Source organism: Lygodium microphyllum, chromosome 11 (assembly GCF_053477565.2).
Source record: "Lygodium microphyllum isolate KBCC chromosome 11, Lygodium_microphyllum_v1.1.10, whole genome shotgun sequence".
Lineage (NCBI taxonomy): Eukaryota > Viridiplantae > Streptophyta > Polypodiopsida > Schizaeales > Lygodiaceae > Lygodium > Lygodium microphyllum.
Window position 1 is genome coordinate 66,527,099 of NC_141145.1, and position 19,826 is coordinate 66,546,924.

Genomic DNA, 19,826 nt, shown 5'->3' on the forward strand with positions numbered 1-19,826 from the left:
AAAATGGATGGTCTAGTTTAATTGATGAGAAGACATACTAAAGATTTGATCATCTAACTTACAACCATACCCGACACCCATTTTCTTCCTTATTGATTTCACTGATTTGATAATCTAACTTACAACCATGCCCGACACCCATTTTCTTCCTTATTCTTTATCAATGAGGAAACTCACAAACATGATTGCCCATTTTGAAAAACAAATAAATGAAGAGGATGAAGTACTTACTTATCTTTAAGAAAACCAAGAAGGAAAAAATATCAACTCAATGGTTAACACATCAAATAGGTACTCCATCATAATTTAAGCAAACAAATCTTTTAAGAGGCTTTGAGATCAATATTATTCAATAAAAGGACAAACACCACGGGTTGAAAATAAAAAATTATTGGATTTTAGGACATTGAACTTTATTAAGATGTATGTATGGAGAGATAATGAGGTAAAGGTGCATCAACAACACTTAAGTTTGTAGTCAATTACAAGTAGAAGAATAAGAATTCATTTGAATATCATATTGTCATTAGATGAGAGCATTTGATATGCTGGAAAAATGTTTTTTTGGCTAGGACAAATTACAAGTCAATGAAGAAAAAATCCATTGATTCAATTTCCTAAGGTTTTTTTTTGGGTCAAGCATCTTAGAGCTAATAAACTACAACGTGGTCTAAACTTTGGCATGGATAACTACTCTATTGAACATTTTTATGTTGCAATAACTTGGAATCATTCGCTTGTTGAGCATCTTTCATGCAACATTGCATCAAAGGGATGCACCTATTTTGTTATGTATTCAATCCAATGTAAGCATGATACACATCATGCAATTCAAGTAACATTGATGATGTATGATTTATGCACATAAATAGTTGCATTTTTTTGTGTGATCCAAATTTTTTATCTCATTTCATTATCATGCAAGTTTTATGGTAAGGAATCAACAAGAGAAACTCACTAGAAATGTCATGTTGTCTCATAAAGTAAAATACTTTCTATCTTTCCCTACCTAAAATATTAACGTGTGTGTTGCTCTTATTCCCTGTCCAACCATCATGATTGAGATGCTCATTATAGTCTCGTACTAACAATAAGACATAACACCTTTTCATGCCACGATTATCCATATTTCACATTATAACTTCAAATGTTAGCATGTGAAAGCCCGAAGGGGTAAACAATCAATTTCCAATGCTTCTCTTTCAAACTCTACAGGTAATTTGAGCTTAGGTAATAGGAACGACTCATTATCATATTTCATGTTCTTACTTTTATGCTTTGAAATACGAGAACAAGGTACTACCTCTCCTTTTTCTTTTGAAAGGACATTTGATAGATATCTTACATATAGTGCCATGGAGGAAGGATGATGATCATCCCTTGTGTTATAACAAGTCAAGCGATCACATTGGTGCTAGTCACAAAAGAATTGATGCCTTCATGTATGCTCGCCATACTTCACAAAAACTAGTAAAAAGATTGTGCCTAGCATATACTTATTGGGAAGAAAACTTGGAGGTTAGCAAACTCATAAAATCTTCCAACATGAACACTAAGAACATGACAAGTTCATGAGCTCTATTAAATTGGTTCAAACAATCATTCCATATCTTTTAGAAGTTTACACAATACACGATTGTAGTTCCATTGAATCAACACCTTACCTAAGGTTTTGGACAACCTTTCCATATGTCATAAAAGGTTATGCAATACATAACCTCTAGTTCTGTTGAATTTGCACTGTGCTTAAGATTTTTTACAAATGGTTCCATTCATATTCTCAATACAATATATCATCTTTTAGAAATTATCACAAGTGGATACGATATTTAGTATTTAAAAGACATTGTGATCTATTTACATTTATGAACAATTTTCTTAATATGAGGTTATGCTTTATTTGTATATGCATGGTTGGGCCCACCAATCCTTTGGTGAAGACGTGTTTAATAGACCCAATTAGAGCTACCTAAAAGGGTGATATAAGGGTAAAATCAACATGTTGGTGCATGGATACAACAATTTGCAAACTCATATATAATAGAGACAGGTTCACAAACTCATGTTGTAGTTGAGGCTTAACATGCATCATGCCTATTTAGGATTAGGTTCAATATTTAAATATTTGAGACAAGAGTTGTGAAATGATCACAAATTGATGTATTTCCTAACCTTGATAGTTTCTCTCTACTTTATTTCATGACTTCAAGGGGAGCTTGTTCAAGGTTTGACTATTTACCCAAACACCTTGAACTCACATATAAATGTGGCTCTCAAAGGGAAAGCTTGTAATATAAATTTGAAGTATTGGGAAAACACATTTGGTAAATTGAACCATGACAAAAATAATGAATGAGGGAAAGTTTTGAAGTCAACAATAATATTCTCCTCTCTACAAAAAGATGCACTAAAGTGAAGAGACCTACAAAACAAGTTGTCAAGCACAAGTAGGGACTTGGCTTGATATAAAATACTTATTTGATTTGCTAAGTATAATAATTGCGAAGCATGGGTTGGGGCATGACTCAAGTTGCACTTTGGTATCAGACTTGTTCAATGACTGAAAATATAAATATTTGGAAGTAAATTTTTGCTTGTTTACATCACTATCATGTGCCCAATTTGCTGAAAGCAGTTATTACCAGAATATTTGATAAGTTGAGACTATGACATAACATGTAGGTGCAAAAATGTGAACGTATGAGTTATACTAACTGACACACTCGTACACATGCACACATGCATGCACATGTGCACCATGCATGCACGCACACACGCACACGCACACACGCACACACACGCACACGCACACGCACGCGCACGCACACGCACACGCACACGCACACGCACACGCACACACACACACACACGATCACTTTTGTAGATAAATAGATACACATGCACAAAACTATATCCCTACTTACACAAAACTATATCTCTACTCATTGAGGTCTAGTCACCTATGAAAGCAGGCTCTCGTAATCTTGAGAGATTTTATGAATTTCCCTCGCCTTCTCACAATGCACAAATTTTTGCACTCCATATTGCAGTAATAAAGCTACATGTATTGTTAACAATTTAACCAAAATCACAAATAGAAGTGCACAAGCATTTGTGTAAATTCAAAGCAATATATTTTTGCATTCATATTAATCTCCATTGTTCTCACAAGTATATCTAGGGCCAACTTAGTTTGTGGAATCGCCACATGAGATAAATCTTATAAGGATAAGCCATGCAGTGTGTAATCCTACGAGTCTATAGGTAGTCCTTTTTCTCCTTAGGAACCCCTTTCGATTGTGCTTCTCTCTTTATATCATGGATCAATATTGATCAATCAAAGTATTAGAAAACAAGAGTGAAAACATGTTACGATGTACATGCTCCACAAAAAGTCTTTAATATTTTGATTTACAATGTTCTAAAAATGCGGAGAAGATTTGACATTAGTAGACATCTCTAAATTCTATTCAAAATAGTGGCCCCAAAGATGTCATGTCAATCATGTTTTCATGTTGTACGACTAGTTTACTTTCCCATAGAACAAGTCCCTTGCCAATACACATTTATCTACTTTAAGTTTATTTACAATTAGAATAGGTCTCTTTCCATACAATAAGTTTGTTACCAATATGCATTTATCTATGTTAAGTTTATTACAAGTAAGAGTTTCCTAAACATGCTAAGTTAGACAATAACGAGTCAAATCATAAATTCCAAGTGGTCTTAAGTTCATGATAAGCTCATGTGTACAATCTAATCGCATTGCGAAAGGCTAATATTTTTACATAGACGTTTGTAGCTATGTCCTTGAGTTTATAAGGATGCCAAGTCTTAGCTTGAGACATGATATTGATAGCTAAATGGAAAAAGTTGAGTAATGGAGTAAAGTGTAACACGGCCATTGGAAACAAAGGGTCTCACTTCTCGAGAAAACCTTCCTTACCATCCTTGTATTTACAAAAGTTAGTGTGGCTTTTAATCACTAGTGGTTGAGATTCTACTGATGACTATGTATATTTTGTGAGTTGTGGCCCATGGAAAGCTTGTTGTCAATGTTGTTGGGGGTCTATGTGCCGTGTGGCTTGCAAATCTATGAATAGCAGGGAGTTGATAACAAGTGATTGAGGAGATGCACCACAAAACATAGTCCAATCCATCATCATGAGCACCTTCATACCATTTGGGCTTTGTCATTATTGATAGAGACGTGCTTAAAAGACACTGGAAAGATGAACAAGATTTGTTCCATTCACTTGCTTGGGAAGTTGTGAGTGGCTAGAAAAATGAGAATGACAAGGCAAGGTCTTGGATTTTATATAAGAGATTACAAATCACGAGTTTGTGATTTTTGGGGTAGTGACCTACCATACCAACCAACTCATCTTTTTGTTTTTGAAGAGAGAAGCAAATTCCAAAGACAATGGGCATACCTACAACACTTTAATGTTAGCATTAATATAAACATTGAGCCTCAAGTCTAGATGGATTTTATGTTTACTTATGATCAAAGTTGTGTATGTTTACTTGAACATAAAGTTATCTCATCTTTATCATAAAACATTGTAAATGTTTTTTAGAAGAATTTTTCCAGCAAGGCCACTCGTAGTTAATACATAAAGTTGTACAACTCTCTTTACTTATTCCTAGAGTGGATTTCATATTATGCTCACAACTAATTTAGCACCTAGAGTGCTTTACGAAATCAAGTTGTAGAAAAAATGGATTAGACAAGTGCGTTTTTGGATGATCCCCTCATTGACATTAGTATGTGGATCATTCAAAAGTGCGATTGAAGTCACATGCAACCAACACCACCAAAGCCTTATCATATAGGTTCCGAAATAGAGTTCATGTATATGCAAAAGCTTCATAGATTGCGGGCATAACACTTACAACCATTGTGCACATGCGGTTGACCTTAATATGCTTTAACCTTCTTGAGGTCATGAAACATTTGTGTTATTCATGAGTAATTAGTTATTAGTTGAGTGTTTAAAGCCCTAGATCTCTCATACACCCATTTGAAAAAGTAATCAACAAATTTGATCGTTTGCCAACTTTGGAGAATTCATTGAGAAAGCAAGAAAATATGCACATAGTGGATAAATTCTAAGGTTGGACTAAGGAGATCAATAATGGTTCATGCTAACAAGATTAGTTATCGACTCCTCATTGCTCGAATCAACAAAACATCTAAGATCATGCAAATACATTAGGTTTTAATGGCCTCATGCTTTCTTAGAGGAGTTCTCTTTAGAAATGAGACAAGATTCCTAATTGAGTGTAGATATAACAATCTTCAACTTCTAGCTTAAAAATCTGTACTTCTTTTCTAATGCTTTGGATGGTGGTTCACCAAACAAATCTAAAATAGAACATCTTCATCAATTCTAGAGCTTTTTTTTAATTTTTTGCATGTTGCTTAACAGTACACCTCATTTTTTCATAAACATTGTGTGAGTGGCCTTGGATGTGTACTCACGAATTGCTTTTAGGATTATGGTCCTAGTCTAGAAGCTTTAAATTCGATGCTTGATGTTAGGCTTTAACAAAAAATTCATATTTCTTTTGACACTTTTCTAGGGTATCATATTGTTAATGACGACTTTTTTTTTGGTTATGTGTTTTTATATTGTCTTTCAGTGGATTAGGACAACTTGATTTTTCACTCGAGTTGAGAATTGAATGCACATACTTGCACCCACAGTCATAAGCATTAACTAACCAAGCTACACTCTTGACCTTAATGATGACTTATTGTTAATACTCATACACATAAGATTGAAGGTTTGACATGAAAATCTATACTACATTATTTTGGTTGTAGCTTTGTGAGGCCCTTAACCTCTAGAGGGCCTCTTGAACCTGCATAATATCCCAGATCCCCCGCTTTTCCAGAAACTTGAGCTGGCTCTAGGATGAAACGACGAACCCATCATGCTGTGAACCTTGGCTTGTGAGAGGGAAGGCATGTTCTCCAAGGCCTTTAGGTCCTAACCCTAGCCTCTAGGACCTAGGTTTGCAGGAGTTTTAGATGTGAGTTTTTGGTCTTTGCCTAGTGTACATAAAAGGAAACAAACAAAAGGAGGAGTTGCATGCATCATGATTACATCAGCTAATGGGTGGATAATCCAAGCATCATGATGGAGGGACATGGATGATGCAAATGTGGGGGAAAAGGGTAAAAAAAAAAAGGAAAAAAGGGGGAAAAAAGAAGGGAAAGGAGAAAAGGAAAGGAGCTTGTGGAAAACATTGCAAGAAAAGGGATGCTATTAAGGTCTTAGGTGAATATTTGATGATGGGGGTAAGGTTTATTATTGGCCTCAAGGCTCAGTTGCGAGCCTAGGGGTTCGGAAATGTAGAAGGTTATTATTAATTAATTATTAAATTTAAAGATTGTATGGAAACTCGAAAAGGGATTAAATAAATAAATAGTAGATAGGGGAAAAAGAGAGGAAGTCCGAAGACTCATGGCCTAAGGTTTAAGGCTTAGGGGTTCGAAGGTTAATAATAATATAATAATATAATAATTCACTAGTAGTGCCGGGCATATCGAGGGGGAGGGAGTGGCCTCGCGACGCGGGCCCCACCACAAAAGAACACACGAGGGAAGCCCCCATTTTCGAATTCCGGGAATCGGCTCCTCTTTACACCAGACCCGGCAGCGCAGGGTACCTTTACACCTGGAACGCCTTTTTCGGAAATCGGGCAATCGCCAGGCTCAGCATTGTTATTATTTTTTTTGTTGGTGTGGTGTGGCCGCGTCACCCGTGCCGAGAAAGGTGCAGTATGATCGACAAATCTTCGATACGCCTACACACTTATCAAAGCGGTGATGCACCCCAACCCCGTATCATATGATACGCACACTTCCAAAGGACTTGATAGGGTGATCTGCGTATCACCTGTCCCCACTCCCAACCCGAAACTTTACCAGTGAAACAGACCGAGACCGTATACCTCTCTCATCTCTTTCTCTCTCGGTCTCTGTCTCCATTCAGACTCCCTCTCTGATGAGTCTTCGTCGTCTTCGTTTTTTTCATGTGCTCCACTTTTATTCCGACTGTCTTCGCTTTTCGCATTTTTTCTCCCCCTCTTCTTCGTTTTCTGCCCCTGACAAACCCTCGCTGCTTCCTTCTGCCTCTTCCTTCTTCTTCTCTCGCGGCAGGCTCCGTCCGCCATAGGCGCGCCTCTCCCTCCAGAGATTGAAGAACACAACCAACAGGCGCCCCCCCTCCCCCTACATAGCTCCTTTCCAACCGTGAAACGCCTCCTTCGGCCATGGCAGATAACAGATCTCTGCCGCCGCGCTAGCAGCATCTCGGACAGACAGAACACCGGCTTTTCATCCTTTCAGCTAGTCTCTCAGTTCGCCGTGTCATAGCGGAATTCAGCCCGATTGAAAGATCTGAAAAGACTCCATCGCAGCCAGAGCCAGACGCCTCGAACGCAGAGAGAGAGAGAGTGAGAGAGAGAGAGAGAGAGAAAGAGAGAGAGCCCTGCGCTTTAGTCAGTCTGTGCCCCGCATTTTCTTGCGGTTCCATTTCTTTCCGTACATCCGCCCCTTGGTCTTGCTTTAAAGTCCTGCCTATCCTCGTTGGCACCATTTTCTTGACAATTCTCCCTTACCGCGCAAGATCCATCCTTCTCACAGCCTGTACACGATGTCTTCCCTAAGCCGGGAGCTCGTCTTCCTCATCCTGCAGTTCCTCGACGAAGAGAAGTTCAAAGAAACGGTGCACAGGTAACTCTTTGGCTACGATGCTTTCCAAAGCAAAAGGATTTCTACTTTATATGGAGAATTTTGTATGTGATTTGTAGCTAGGGTTTCTATTTTGTTTGTAAATGTGTCTTGGCAACACAGGCTTGAACAGGAGTCTGGTTTTTTCTTCAACATGAAGTATTTTGAAGATCTAGTTCAAGCGGGTGAATGGGAGGAAGTTGAGAAGTATTTGTCCGGGTTTACGAAAGTGGATGACAATCGGTACTCTATGAAGATCTTTTTCGAGATCCGCAAGCAGAAGTACCTGGAAGCCCTGGACAAGTAAGCTTACGGAAAAATTTGCGCTATGTGGCAAATCTTGTTTGCAGTAAGGGTACCTAGAGAACCTCTGTCTGAATCTCATTGCACGGATGATTTGCTGACAGACAAGATCGATCCAAAGCAGTTGAAATTCTTGTTAAAGACCTCAAAGTTTTTTCGTCCTTTAATGAGGAACTATACAAAGAAATTACGCAGCTGTTAACTCTCGATAACTTCAGGTATGAAACGTTATTGGCTATGCTCCACACACTTCTTCTATAAATCAACTTGTATGTAGCGTGGATTATCTTATTATATTAAATGGATAAGCAGGGAGAACGACCAGTTGTCAAAGTATGGGGATACGAAGTCAGCCCGAAATATAATGCTTTTAGAGCTCAAAAAGCTCATTGAAGCTAATCCTTTGTTTCGTGATAAGTTAACTTTCCCATCTCTGAAGGCTTCAAGATTGCGGACACTCATCAATCAAAGGTAAATTAGGCCGTCTGTTTTGGTGTATCCAATTGATTGTTGGGATGCTAGTTCTAATGGAAAGTAGGTTTTTTCTGTCAAAAGACAAAGTGCTGAGAACTTTTCCCTCTTTATTGGGTATGGCAGCTTAAACTGGCAGCATCAGCTTTGTAAGAACCCTCGTCCCAATCCAGATATTAAAACTTTATTTGTAGACCACACATGTGCTCCTCAAAATGGGGCTCGTGCACCAACTCCCTCAAACAATCCCCTTGTTGGTGCCCTACCTAAAGGGGGAGCATTTCCACCTCTAGCACACGGTGTAAGCAAATTCTTTCCATGTAGCAGCCGATGGTAGGATTTGCTTGTATTCTTTGATACTTGTCTCTGATGTGTATTCATCCTGACTGGCAGCCATTCCCTCCAGCAGCTGCTCCAACTGCAAGCGCATTAGCTGGTTGGATGGCAAATCCTAACCCCCCTGCCCCTCATCCAGCGGTGGCTGCTGGACCTGCTGGTCTTGCGACACCTTCTAATTCAGGAGGCAAGATTACTTATCTAATCTGTCTCATTTTAATGCTCAATTTTTTTGGATAATGGACTTGATGGGTCGGGTTACATATGGGCAGCTACCGGTCTCTTGAAACGGCCAAGGACTCCTCCAAACAACTCTACTGTCGATTATCAGTCTGCAGATTCTGAGCATATTATGAAGAGGGTGCGCCCAGTTGGACAGACAGATGAGGTTTTTTTTTTTTTTGTTGGCCTTAAAATTGAGTGCTGGGAAAGGTTTTTGCTGATAGTTACAGCAATGCTAGCAATTAATGCCCACAAAGCACTGGGTAAGTGAACCTTTCTACTGAGCATTACATTTATTATTTCTTTTGCAGGTTAGTTACCCTGTTGGATCAGTTCAATCTCATCCACCAAGCATGTACTCAGCTGATGATTTGCCAAAGACAGTTGCTCGAACATTGAACCAGGGATCATGCGTAATGAGCATGGATTTTCATCCGCTTCATCAAACAGTGCTTCTAGGTGATCTTTTCCTTAAGGTGGTTTATTTGTTTTGCTGGCGTAGTCTGGAAAGGAAGCCTTAATCGGACATTTTCTGATTGGGTTTCTGTTTTTGGTACCAGTGGGCACAAACGTTGGTGATATAGCTATCTGGGATGTTGGCTCAAGGGATCGCCTAGCACACAGGAATTTCAAAGTTTGGGACATTAGTGCATGTACAATGCTCATGCAGGTAGGATGTAATTCCCAAGACTTTTGTTCTAGAAACACCAGTTGAACTGCAACTTGTTGTGATGTGTTGCTCATGACATGCCAGGGTGCCCTTGTCAAGGATCCTGCAGTATCTGTGAACAGATGTGTCTGGAGTCCAGATGGGGCTTTACTGGGTGAGTTCTTTGATTCCAATTTACTATTCTGATAGCTTGTAGAGAATTTAGCTGAAACAGTATGGCTTATACATGTTTGCTTATTTATGACTTTATTTGCTGCAGGGGTAGCATTCTCCAAGCATGTAGTGCACATCTATTCTTACCCTGGTGGAAATGATTTGCGACAGCACCTTGAGGTATGTAACTCTGATTAAGGACTGCAAACTTCAAGGTCTCTGGATGATGAATGTCAATGTAGGTGATCATGTACTGTTAAAGTTCTAGTAGTCTTATGTTGACAAGTAATTTATTGCTTGCAAGAAGTTGCATCTTTTATCACTTTTTCACAGTATCTTCACAGACCCTTATCTTGATATGATATTTATTGTGTCTGCATGTTTTTACCTGAATGGCCTCTCCGTACTGTACTTCCTTTTACTATGATAACATACACCCTTGCAAATGCCCGCAAGGGAGGCGCCTCCTACCTTAGTATACCTAAATGCAGATCTGTCTGCTGGATCTGAACAGCCCTTCTCTGTTTTATTTCAGATTGATGCACATGTTGGCGGGGTCAATGATCTGGCCTTCTCTCATCCAAACAAGCAACTTTGTATCATTACCTGTGGAGATGACAAGACTATCAAGGCAAGAGTTTGAATGTTTGCGAAGTCCATAATCACACCTGTCAAGCTCATCAACACTTATTAGTTCTGAAAATTGCAGGTTTGGGATGCAGTTAATGGTCGCAAACAGTACACTTTCGAAGGTCATGAGGCCCCTGTATATTCAGTGTGTCCTCATCACAAAGAAAATATTCAGGTATTTGTAGAGATAATTTTTTGCATGTAGTGTAGCAGGTTCTTGTTGTATATAGCAATTATTAGCATCGATGGCTTTCAATGTTTACTGTAGCAGGTTCTTGTAATGCCGATGAGTTATTAGCAGAGATGGTTTTTAACATGTACTGTAGAAAATTCGTCTTCTTACCTGTATCAGTTATATGTTGGTTTTTTCTTGCCTGTATCAGTTGCTATATGTTGGTTTACTGACATTCAACTTTGGGATGTAGTTTATCTTCTCGACAGCCATTGATGGAAAGATCAAAGCTTGGTTATATGACCACATGGGGTCAAGGGTTGATTATGATGCTCCTGGCCAGTGGTGTACTACTATGGCTTATACTGCTGATGGAACCAGGTATAATAAAGTGCTCATGACATGCATTCCTTGTATATCAGGATGCTAATTCATGTAGTTTCGGCGTTATCAGATAGTCTTACGCTGTCAATGGTTTTGTACCTTTTCTATTCAAGCTTCACAGTTTTTCACTTTTGTGCTTTCTAGTCCAAGCTTCATAGTCTATCCATATTGGGCTTTCTTGTCTAAACTGAGCAATAAATTTCTCAATTTGTATTATCAGACTCTGAATACTATGATAGATTGCTTTATGAATGCATCCCATTAGCTTCTTTGTGCATCTATAGCATTGCTAGTTACTGGTTTTGCAACTTTTCCACAGTGTAGACTTAAAAGAAAATGCCTTTACTACTAGAAAGTTACGGAGTGATTACATATAGAAGTGTACGCTTAAGACTTAGACCAATTAGTATCAATTGCACTACTTAACAAAATTCCAGAACAAATACCATGTCAAGCAGTATTAAGGTCCGAATTATTGTCAATCTTCCAGTTAGGATGCAAATGCTTCTTATTTGGTGGATCAACCCATGTTCTTATGGTTAATTTGATTCAAAGAAAGATCATACTGACTGCTTTGCTTGAAAGGTCCTAGCCTGTTAATCAGTCCTTATGTGCTCAAGAGTGAGTTCCAAAATTTAGAACATTTGGCCGAATGATTGAGATGGCCCCAGTTATTACTTTTTAGAAGTAGCAACCAGCAAACATGAGCAGTTGTTAAAACTAAAGCTCTCATATTACATGTTACTTTTAGGAAAATCAGCACATGTCAAAGTGGAATACGTTAAGCCTCAGCTTTAAGTAGCACATGTCAAAGTGGAATATGTAAGAGATAAGAGGGGGGAGGGTGGGTGGCTTCTTGAGTCTTGACGACAGTTTAAGGATGGATGACAACGATCCAGTGTCAACTCAGTAGGCTAGACTGGTTTCTTTTTGATATGTTGGACAATGCTTGTGGGTATGGGGTCTTATGAAGTAAAAGTTAGGACAGTTTGGTGCTAGGATTCTGGGGGGTGTGTTCTTTTGGGGGAAGAGGGGTTTTTCTTGGGTGATCAACTCTGTATGTGGCACATAAAGCTCAAGGGTTCTGTATAGGTTGTGCGGCTTGTTTAGAGACTTTCTGTCATTTGGTTCTTTTTTGAAAGGCTAGGCTTACAAGTCTAGGGGATGTGGGATGTTATTACTCACACGTGGCCTTCATGATTTCATTGGATGTTTGCTTGGAACTTGCAAGGTGCTCTTGAGCTTGAGCATTCTAAGTTGTTTTTCCAGTGGATTGGGTTGGTATGCTTTTGGCTTACTATGAATGCTATCTTATATGGTTGCCAAACAAAAATTACTGCTTGCGTGGCAGGATTGCAATGTTTCTTGTTGTGGCAAGGTTCCTCAGTGATGCCTGCAGTGGCTGAGGATTATGTAATGTGTTGTGGCTGCATTGTACTTTCTGTACACATGGCTTAATGGAATTAGGTTTGGGACTTCTCAGGATTTAGTCAGGTGGCCTTTGTAATATTTTCCTATGGGCCTAGTGGCTTCAAGGCAATGGTCATTTCTAAACCTTTGAAATAGAGAAACACTTTCTGGAGCCTGTACCATGGAAAGTTGCAGAAAAATGGTCCAGGAAATGGCTCGAGCCATTGCATAACTGTTGTTTCTTGTGACAGCTATTTCTGACACAAATGCCAGGTTGTCCCCAAAAAGAAAGTAAAATTCAAACTAGTCTAAGCAAGCTGAATAAACCTCCAAACACATAAATGCCACTTCTGGCTGGGAGGGTTACCAATTTGGACACCCCATCATATCCTCCAAACCAGGACAAGCTCTGAATGGTTGTGACTCATGGAACTTGTGATGAAAACCTTGGGTAGATTTTACTTCCTTTCTAGGCCTTAGGTGAATAAAGTATGTTGTCTGATAAAGGTATGGGCTGAAGCATGACAGAAATGAAAAAACCAAAGTGGGAGCTCCACTGGAGGATTTCAAGGTCCCTGTCAACTATTATTATGAGGTTTTCTGTTCTTGGAAATGCTGGCTTTTAATCAGCATTGGAATTTCTCTTTAAAGTTAGGGGGGGTTGTCAGTCTCATTTGAGCTCCTGTCGTGTCCGTATTTGTCAGGTAAATTGTTATCAACTCTGGCTCTTGGTAACCTTAGAAGGGATGGTTGAAAATCATGTTTTTATTTCATATATGGAAGAAAGAGACAGTTTCAATCTTCTAATGATGATGAAGACTTTCCGAGGAGTTGTGGACAATGAAGTGTTGTTCTCTAACATGAATCTTTTTGTGCTTCAGGCTGTTTTCCTGTGGTACGAGTAAAGAAGGTGAATCATTTTTAGTTGAATGGAATGAGAGTGAAGGAGCAATAAAGAGGACCTACCTAGGATTCAGAAAGCGTTCAATGGGAGTGGTGCAGTTTGATACAACTAGAAACCATTTTCTTGCTGCTGGTGACGAGTTTCAAATCAAATTCTGGGATATGGATAACACCAACCTTCTTACAACCATTGATGCAGATGGGGGACTTCCTGTAAGTTTGATTTCAACATCCTTCAGTCTGCTTTGTGCAGTACTTAGCTCATATCAGATCATCATTGAAGGTAAAACATTTCTGCAGTCAAGTCCACGGCTTCGATTCAATAAGGAGGGCTCACTCCTGGCAGTTACAACTAATGAAAATGGAATAAAGATTCTGGCAAATCCAGATGGTCTTAGGCTGCTGCGTACGCTTGAAAACCGAACTGAAACACGTGGCTTTGAAGCAATGAGGGCTCCAGTGGAGGCAGTGTCCTCAAAGGTGATACAAACCCAAAGTAGTATTTACTCAAATGATTAGTATGTTTTATTGTAGCACATGCTAAAGCCTGTATTCCCACTATGGCCAGCCTCTGGGTGTTAATGCCATGGTTTCAGTAAATGCACCTGGTGGTCCACCCAGTAGTGCTACTGCTGACAGGTCTTCGCCAGCTGTATCAATGGTTCGGCTGGTAATCTTCCTGACTTTAATTTGGCCTTTTTTGAACATATTGGGGTTCTTAGAAAGCGCTTGCTTTTTGGAACTGGGTGTTGTTACCCTCTATCTTACAAAGAGGACTGCATTTTGTCAACCACTTCTGTTTTTCTGGTGTAGAATACTATGGATGGGAGTCGAACAGTAGATGTAAAGCCAAGGATTGAGGAAACACCCGACAAAAGTAAGATCTGGAAGCTAACAGAAATTACTGAACCTGCTCAGTGTAGGACCACGAAGCTTCCTGACAGTCTACCAGCAAGCAAGGTACTTGGTATTTGTGTCTCAGATTTTGCCTTACACTTTTCAAGTCATTTGTGTGTAACTTCCTAATTATTCTTAATACTTGGTTTGAATAGGTATCTCGATTGATCTACACCAATGCAGGGACTGCATTGTTGGCATTGGCGTCCAATGCAGTTCACAAACTTTGGAAGTGGCAAAGGAATGATGCTCATCCCTCTGGAAAGGCATGTTTTGCTTGAAAGTCAACTGTTACTAAGTAAGGTGGAGTCTAGGAGTGTTAGCAACTAGACTGATTTTGATTTGATTTTACAGGCAACAGCTGCTTTTCTACCTCAACTGTGGCAGCCTGCCAGTGGAATTTTAATGACAAATGACATAAGTGAAACAAATCCAGAAGAGGCTGTTCCTTGTATAGCACTTTCAAAGAACGACTCCTATGTGATGTCTGCTTCAGGTGGAAAAGTATCTCTATTCAACATGATGACATTCAAGGTATTTGTCTTGCCTGTTCCATTCATCTGCTTTCCTTCTGTTTCATTTTCATGAAATTTTCTGGCTATAGTTTAATCATATTTTCCTTGTTTTAACTATGTAGGTCATGACAACATTCATGTCACCACCTCCAGCTGCAACCTTCTTGGCTTTTCATCCTCAGGACAATAATATAATTGCTATTGGGATGGAGGATTCAACAATACACATTTACAACGTTAGAGTTGATGAGGTAAGGAATTTCTAAAGAATAGGGATGCAAAAATAATTTTGGAGGCTGTTGAAATGAACATATGATTCTCTGTGCAGGTAAAAAGTAAGCTGAAAGGTCATACTAAAAGAATATCTGGACTTGCTTTCTCTAACACATTAAATGTACTTGTCTCATCGGGTGCTGATACACAGGTGGGCTTTTGTAATCAGATGCCTGGCTTTTCTTAGCATTGCTCATTGTTTGCTGAGCCATATGATCTACTTCTCCAATAATATTACTTTTGAGTGATTCAATTTTGGCTTGCATGCAGGTTTGTGTATGGGCTATGGATGGGTGGGAAAAGCGCAAATCAAAGCCTCTTCAAGCCCAAGCTGGAAGGCCACCTCCAGCTATGGGAGATACACGAGTACAGTTTCACAATGATCATGTTCGGCTGTTGGTAGTACATGAGAGCCAACTTGCCATTTATGATGCTGCTAAGCTTGAGCGATTACGACAGGTGTGTGCTTCTATTTAAAGTCTTCTGGACTTGAGATGCTTAACATAGGTACATCTTTACGTACTGGAGGATACCAGATTGTTTGTATGGTCAATCTCATGGGGTGTCTCAAGGTTATTTTGAAAAGAGTTTGGAGCTGTCATCATTTCTTGATATCTTGACCAATGCCCTGCCAGTCAGTTTCTACCATGCATTCTCCTCAGTTTCTGTAGTCTCAGGATGGGAAACTCAATGTGAACTTTATTTTGCACTAAAAAGGTAATGAGTTAAGCAGTACAGAGGGACTTTTACGAACTGTTTTTGTTAACAATCTAGGCAGTTGTTTTACCTACTTTATAAAGAAATCATTCAGGTGGGTCCATCACCATCTTGAAGCCGTGTCAATGTTTTATGCAGTTTTTGTGATTTGGCCCACTGTAGAATAGTGTATTTGCTGCTTCCTTAGAAAGAATGATGACCATGTGGTGATAGTTGGGGATTTCAGTGCTAAGAAACTATTACAAGCTTTTCCGATATACTTACTGTTACATCCTTAATGGGCAATATTATCATTGATCAGTGTTCATAAAGTGACCTAGTGCAAATGCACTAGGGGCACTTCAGGGTTAGGGTAGTCAAATCTATTTATGGACTCCAGGATTTATTGTGTACGCCATTGTGTGATCACCACTCTTCACTCTTAGCCTATAGGCAGTCACGTTTGTTCAATGGGATGGTGTGGGCTGGCGGTATGGGACACCAGCTCTTGGGACATGGTCATGACCATATTTGCTGCTAGTTCTTAGGCTTGGGGGTGAGAGCCCATTTGGCTCTATGGCTGGGAGGTGAGTCTGATGTCAATTCCCTTTATGTTCTTTGCTGTGGGTACGGCTTGTGTGATGTCTTGTGTGTAGGTTGGATCCGAGGGGCATGTTTCACCTGCACACACTCTGAACTGACCAATTCATAGAACTTTAGAAGATTGATTTGCAAAGTGGCAGGCTAATCACAAGAAACCAGACTCATCAGGTTTGTGGGTTTAAGTCCTCTTAATGCCTTTGATATATATTTCAGTTAAACTGATGACGTAGTTGTAATAAGAAATGCCTTGATATATATTTCAGTTAAAAACTGATAACTTAGTTGTAGAAAGAAACTTGCTGCATCATCCCATGATTGATTGTGTGCGCCTGCATTTAGTTTCAAAACATCATCGAATTTATAAAGGTGTCATTTCATGGTCTCTTTCACTTCTTGGTCATGTGTGATTGTAAGTATTCTCAAGCATCTGTCAAAATTTCATTAGTCAGTGCTAACATGTAGGCTAACAGGGGAATCCAGCAATCAGTCTCTTGTAAGTTATGTATATTGGACTTGTTTTACTAGCCAATTGAGGCCATTTAAGATGGTGGCTATAATGTGTGCCCTTCTTTATGTCATCACACCTTCCCTTGCAAAGGTATTTCATCACTATTATGGTGGTGGATGTAACCCAAGATTTCCAAATCAATAACATAGTAATAATTTGTCACCCTTCAAGAAAGGATGACATATCGTCCAATTATTTTCAACTATGTAAGATGCTGGTTTTTGCAGTAATAATAAATATTTGATCAATCAAGACAACACCTGACAGGAGGGGAAAGAATGCTCCACCTCTTCACCTGAGAGGAGGGGGAAGAATGGTCCACCCCTTCCTGTTAGGATTCCTTCCTCATAAAAGAGAGAATTACAGATTTGTAGTCACTGGATTTGTACACATGAAAGTGAGAAAAAGTGCCCTTTGTTTTGAAAGGAACTATCAATTCTTGGCAGCCATTCTCAAGCTTTTATTTTCCTCACAGTGGCTGATTAAATTCTAGGCCCTTTTGAAATACTTGCGCAAGTTACATTGCCTTTAGTGAAAAGTTGAATCTCTGTGAATATTATCATGGACACCTCTGAGATCATTGTAATGTTGGAATAAAGTGATTAAGAAAAGGGAATTCAGATCAATGAACATGGGGGAATGGACTTTCAAATCTACTGACTTCACCTTATTTTAGTATGGTTGATCAGCATTTGAAAACCTGGGTGTTTAATATGGTTTCCTGTTGAACAGTCTCAGTGAATTAATATCGTTTCCTGTTGAACAGTTAATACCATATCCGGTTGAACAGTCTCAGTGATTCAATATTGTGCTGATATTATACTACAGGCTCCACAGGCTTTCAATGTTTAATGGAATATTAAGGTGTCCTCTTGTTGACTCTGGTTATAGGGAACAACTTTTAGTGATTTACTGTTTGCGCCTAAGTAGGCATGCTAAGCATTCTTGCACTCTTTTAAAGGGTAAGCTACAGAGTATTGTGTACTCTTGCCCAAAATTCTTTTTTGAATGAGGAACTCTAGGAGGATTTCCTAATGGTAGAGGGTGATGTTATTTTCCCGTTCCTTCATTTCTTTGTTAAAGCGACATTTTCTGGATACGTTTTTAAAGCTTGTGCCTTACCTTGCATGCAGTGGGCTCCTCGTGATTCACTATCAGCACCCATCTCCAATGCTACTTACTCATGTGACAGCCAGCTTGTCTATGCCAGCTTTTGTGATGGTTCAATTGGAGTTTTTGATGCAGAAAGTTTGAGACCGAGGTGCAGGTTGGCATCTTCAGTTTATCTGAGTCCTGCAGCAAGCAGGTGTGCTCCTTTGAAAGCCCCCACTTAAAAAAAAAAAGCAAATGTTCATGATTGCCCTACAACTCTGTCTATACATGAAGCAACACAGAATGTTTGGTTTGTGATATAGTTTTGGTTTTGCAGTTCAATTTACCCTCTTGTCATTGCTGCACATCCTAATGAGCCCAACCAGTTTGCTCTTGGACTGACTGATGGAGGTGTGCAAGTTGTAGAGCCTCTAGAAACAGAAGGAAAGTGGGGAGTTGCTCCACCTTCTGAAAACGGAGCAATGACTGTTGCGACTTCAGCTGCTTCAATGTCTGAGCAGACAACCAGGTGAAGATCCCATGCCAAACGTCTGGGGTGGACTCTGGTGGCACAAACAGCCCAGTCTTGTGGTCCACTGTTATAGCTGTTTATAATCTCTCAAATTATTTTCTGCAACTTGTACAAATGTTTCAGGTCTGTAGTTGGTACTTGATACTGTTGCGGATCATTAACTTAATAGGCCTACCAAATGGGCCTCTCAAGAGGAAAATTTTCTTGTTTGTTGATCAACATTGTACACTAATTTTTAGTGTAAGATACTGTCCAGGGTTCAATATATTTTTTAAACATTTCTAAAACCCTTTCTCCTATCATATATATCAATGTGTGTATCATATTGGAATCAGGTGTGCTTTTTGAACGATCCCTGCTGTTTTGAAGTACATGACACTTTGTGACCAATAGTGGCAGGGTCGAGTCTTTCTGACTTCTGTATTAGTGTTCTCAGTGTTTGTAATTATGAACAGAAGAGAGAACTGTTGGCACCGGTGTAACAATGTTTGGCCTAGATCCTGCAGCATCTACAATCTTTTTGTAGAGTTAATTTCATGGTGCGGCCTTGGTATTAACAGCAGACATAAATGAACATCAGGTTGCTTCGTAGTCGCAAAGCGGATGTTACTCTACACTAAAAAGATGTTGCTACTATGCTCTAAAATCTTGGCACTAAAAGCTATCCGGATGAAAAGTGTGCATGAAATGTTACTTTTATGAAAAGCTCTCAATGTTCTAGTGTCTTTGTATCAGAGGGTTGCACATGTACTTCCTTGGCGCATTCCTTTTTAACGAAGCAGAATAGTTGATGTGCACTGTTGTATTTTGTGGTTTTTGTATATGGCAGCAAGAAAGCCTGCCATATAAAGCCTGTTGACTGTGACCCTTCCTCCATATTCACCTATTAAAATAACAAAGATCTAAAAACTTTGATCAGTTAAGAGGCCCAACTTTGTCTGAGAGAAAAATTGAAGTGCTGAGAGGGCGAGTTTTACTATTAGAGTGTTACTATAACTAAGGAGATTTACATGAGTTGCTTGTGATAAAAGTGAAACTGTACGTTGATAGAAGCAAAATCAGGACTTAAAGAGGCCAATAAAGTGCCGCTAAAATTGGTGGAGATAGGAATGTGGTTATGACACGAGAAAACACAAAATCTACAATGCATTGATCATTAAATGAACTTATTCTTAGGTGAAGTTACAAAATGTGATGGTTTTGAGTGCACAACTGAAGAGAAATACAAACACAAAGAAGCAGAAAGAGAGAGAGAAAGCAGATGGAAGATTATTGCATTGATTGAAGAATGTTGATACAATGATATGATGGA

At 39.3% G+C, this 19,826-nt stretch overlaps 1 protein-coding gene across 1 annotated transcript; it reads left to right on the forward strand.

The window, feature by feature from the left end:
• Positions 1-6,989: 6,989 nt before the first annotated feature.
• LOC148028905 (protein TOPLESS-RELATED PROTEIN 2-like) lies at positions 6,990-18,832 on the forward strand. The gene is made up of 25 exons (XM_087687671.1): positions 6,990-7,747; positions 7,868-8,047; positions 8,152-8,265; positions 8,360-8,518; positions 8,645-8,819; positions 8,912-9,041; positions 9,127-9,242; positions 9,388-9,535; positions 9,637-9,746; positions 9,831-9,900; positions 10,006-10,079; positions 10,435-10,530; positions 10,609-10,704; positions 10,955-11,082; positions 13,377-13,611; positions 13,699-13,878; positions 13,967-14,068; positions 14,212-14,358; positions 14,451-14,561; positions 14,650-14,829; positions 14,933-15,061; positions 15,139-15,234; positions 15,354-15,542; positions 18,024-18,196; positions 18,320-18,832. Exons 1-25 carry the CDS (start codon positions 7,668-7,670, stop codon positions 18,513-18,515), a joined length of 3,414 nt encoding a protein of 1,137 aa, XP_087543797.1. The 5' UTR covers positions 6,990-7,667; the 3' UTR covers positions 18,516-18,832.
• Positions 18,833-19,826: the final 994 nt, after the last annotated feature.